Below are 1,733 nucleotides of genomic sequence, written 5' to 3' on the forward strand. Positions count from 1 at the left end.
ATATATTGCTGATGAAGGAGTAACATTCTTCCTCATGCACGTCGTTCCATCATGTCCTACGTTCGGAAAAACTAATGATGAAGAAACTGCCGCCATTGACAACCCTTTTGGAGTTAACCGAACATTTTTCTCCCGGTAGTCCTTAATTATGGCAGATCTAACCACTTCAGAATTCTCGACATCAGACTCCGGCGCGAATTCGTTCTGTTCTGCAACAACTTCTTCAGTTATATCAGCCAATGAACTGTCCTCTACATCAGGTTGTACCTTGCATTTTTTTACACCGTCACGCGGTGGAGTCACCTTTTTGTACTTTGACCCAGCCTGTTTTTGCTTCTTTAGCTCAGCCTCTTGTTTCTTCTTTAACTCAGCCTCTTTTTTCTTAGCCGCAGCTACTTTTTTCTTAGATTCAGCCTCTTTTTTCTTAGCTTCAGCCTCTTTTTTCTTATCCTCAGTAGCTTTTTTCTTAGTCTCAGCCTTCTCCTTCCTCTTAAACGCAGCATCTGCTTGCGTTGCTTTTTTCTTCTCATCGGCATCCTCACCCTTAACAATACGCTTGCGCCTGCAGCCGCGTCCATAGGCTGGATCCTTAGCAGCCTTATCATCCTTAGTAGCCTTATCATCCTTAGTAGCCTTTGCAGGAGAAACTACTACGAAATCAAGAGGCCGCATATCAGTAGCTTTATCGACACTACCAAACTCCTCATCCAAAGTCCTTTTCACCCCTGATTCTTTTTCAAGCTCCTTGGCCAAATTCTTTTTCGGTCCAAACTCCTTACCAGGAGTCGCAGCCACTAACGCTGGACTATTGACAGACTTCTGATGCGTTCGAACCACCGGTGATGCCATCGATAAAGAGTTATCTGATAATGGTGGAGAGGGGTTATCATGGTTTTCGGGAATTTTCCCAATCCCCAGATCTTTCAGACGCTCCTCCAGTAAAGCATTCACCCTGTCATCAATGGTCTTTTGGTCCATCAATGGTTTGTTCCGGTTTAACTCGTAAGCTTCCAACTGTGAGTCAAACTGCTCAAATTTCTTGGAAATATTATCCAAAGTACTCACAATGGTCGTTAGAGTCACTTTGTTCTCCAACTCCAAATCTTTGCTACCTTCCTTCTCGCTAGAACCCTTTCCCGCTGCAGTAGCTTCAGACTCATTCTGTGTCTTAACTTTCTTCTGCTTCTTAGTGGGTGGCTCAGCTTCTGATGAAACTCCACCCTTCATTCTCTTTTTCTCATTCCCCTTCTCCTTTGCATTCCCCTGCACTTCCCACAAACCTTTCACAAATCTACCTGAATGTATGTCTGTTATCAACCTAACGAGTTGTGGGTCGTCATCTTCACCCGGCCAAATAGGAAACATCTCTTCAATTGAGTCCTTCAAAACCATTCTCCTCACACGCACCTGCAACACCAGGTTATAACAAAACTCAACCTCCAAACTAACACAAAACTCAGCCATCAACTAAAATAATTCTGCCGTGATTTAACACATAACTCAGCCATCAATTAAAATAATTCAGCCGTAATTTAACACATAACTCAACCATTAAGTAACTCCGAACTCAGCCATCAAATAAATTAAGTCAGCGTTAAACCTTACCTCGCCATGCTTTTCGATTTCAGCAGACAACAATTTATCAAAGCTTGCATGTGTACGCTTTCCACCCCATCGCAAAAGCGGAACGTCTTCGTTATTGATCACTCTCCCAAAACTCTCATCGAAGCATG

At 43.2% G+C, this 1,733-nt stretch overlaps 1 protein-coding gene across 1 annotated transcript in view; it reads right to left on the bottom strand.

Annotated features, from left to right (window-relative positions):
* The window catches only part of LOC106302816, a 3,432-nt gene extending 1,968 nt beyond the window's left edge, over nucleotides 1–1,464 (bottom strand). Inside the window, exons 1-3 of the mRNA XM_013739241.1 lie at nucleotides 1,450–1,464; nucleotides 397–1,407; nucleotides 25–267 (exon numbers count right to left, since the gene is read on the bottom strand). Coding sequence (XP_013594695.1) covers nucleotides 25–267; nucleotides 397–1,407; nucleotides 1,450–1,464 — 1,269 coding nt within the window. The remainder of the gene's footprint in view (nucleotides 1–24; nucleotides 268–396; nucleotides 1,408–1,449) is intronic.
* Between the last annotated feature and the right edge of the window lie 269 nt (nucleotides 1,465–1,733).

Source organism: Brassica oleracea, chromosome C7 (genome assembly GCF_000695525.1).
Source record: "Brassica oleracea var. oleracea cultivar TO1000 chromosome C7, BOL, whole genome shotgun sequence".
NCBI classification, from domain to species: Eukaryota; Viridiplantae; Streptophyta; class Magnoliopsida; order Brassicales; family Brassicaceae; genus Brassica; species Brassica oleracea.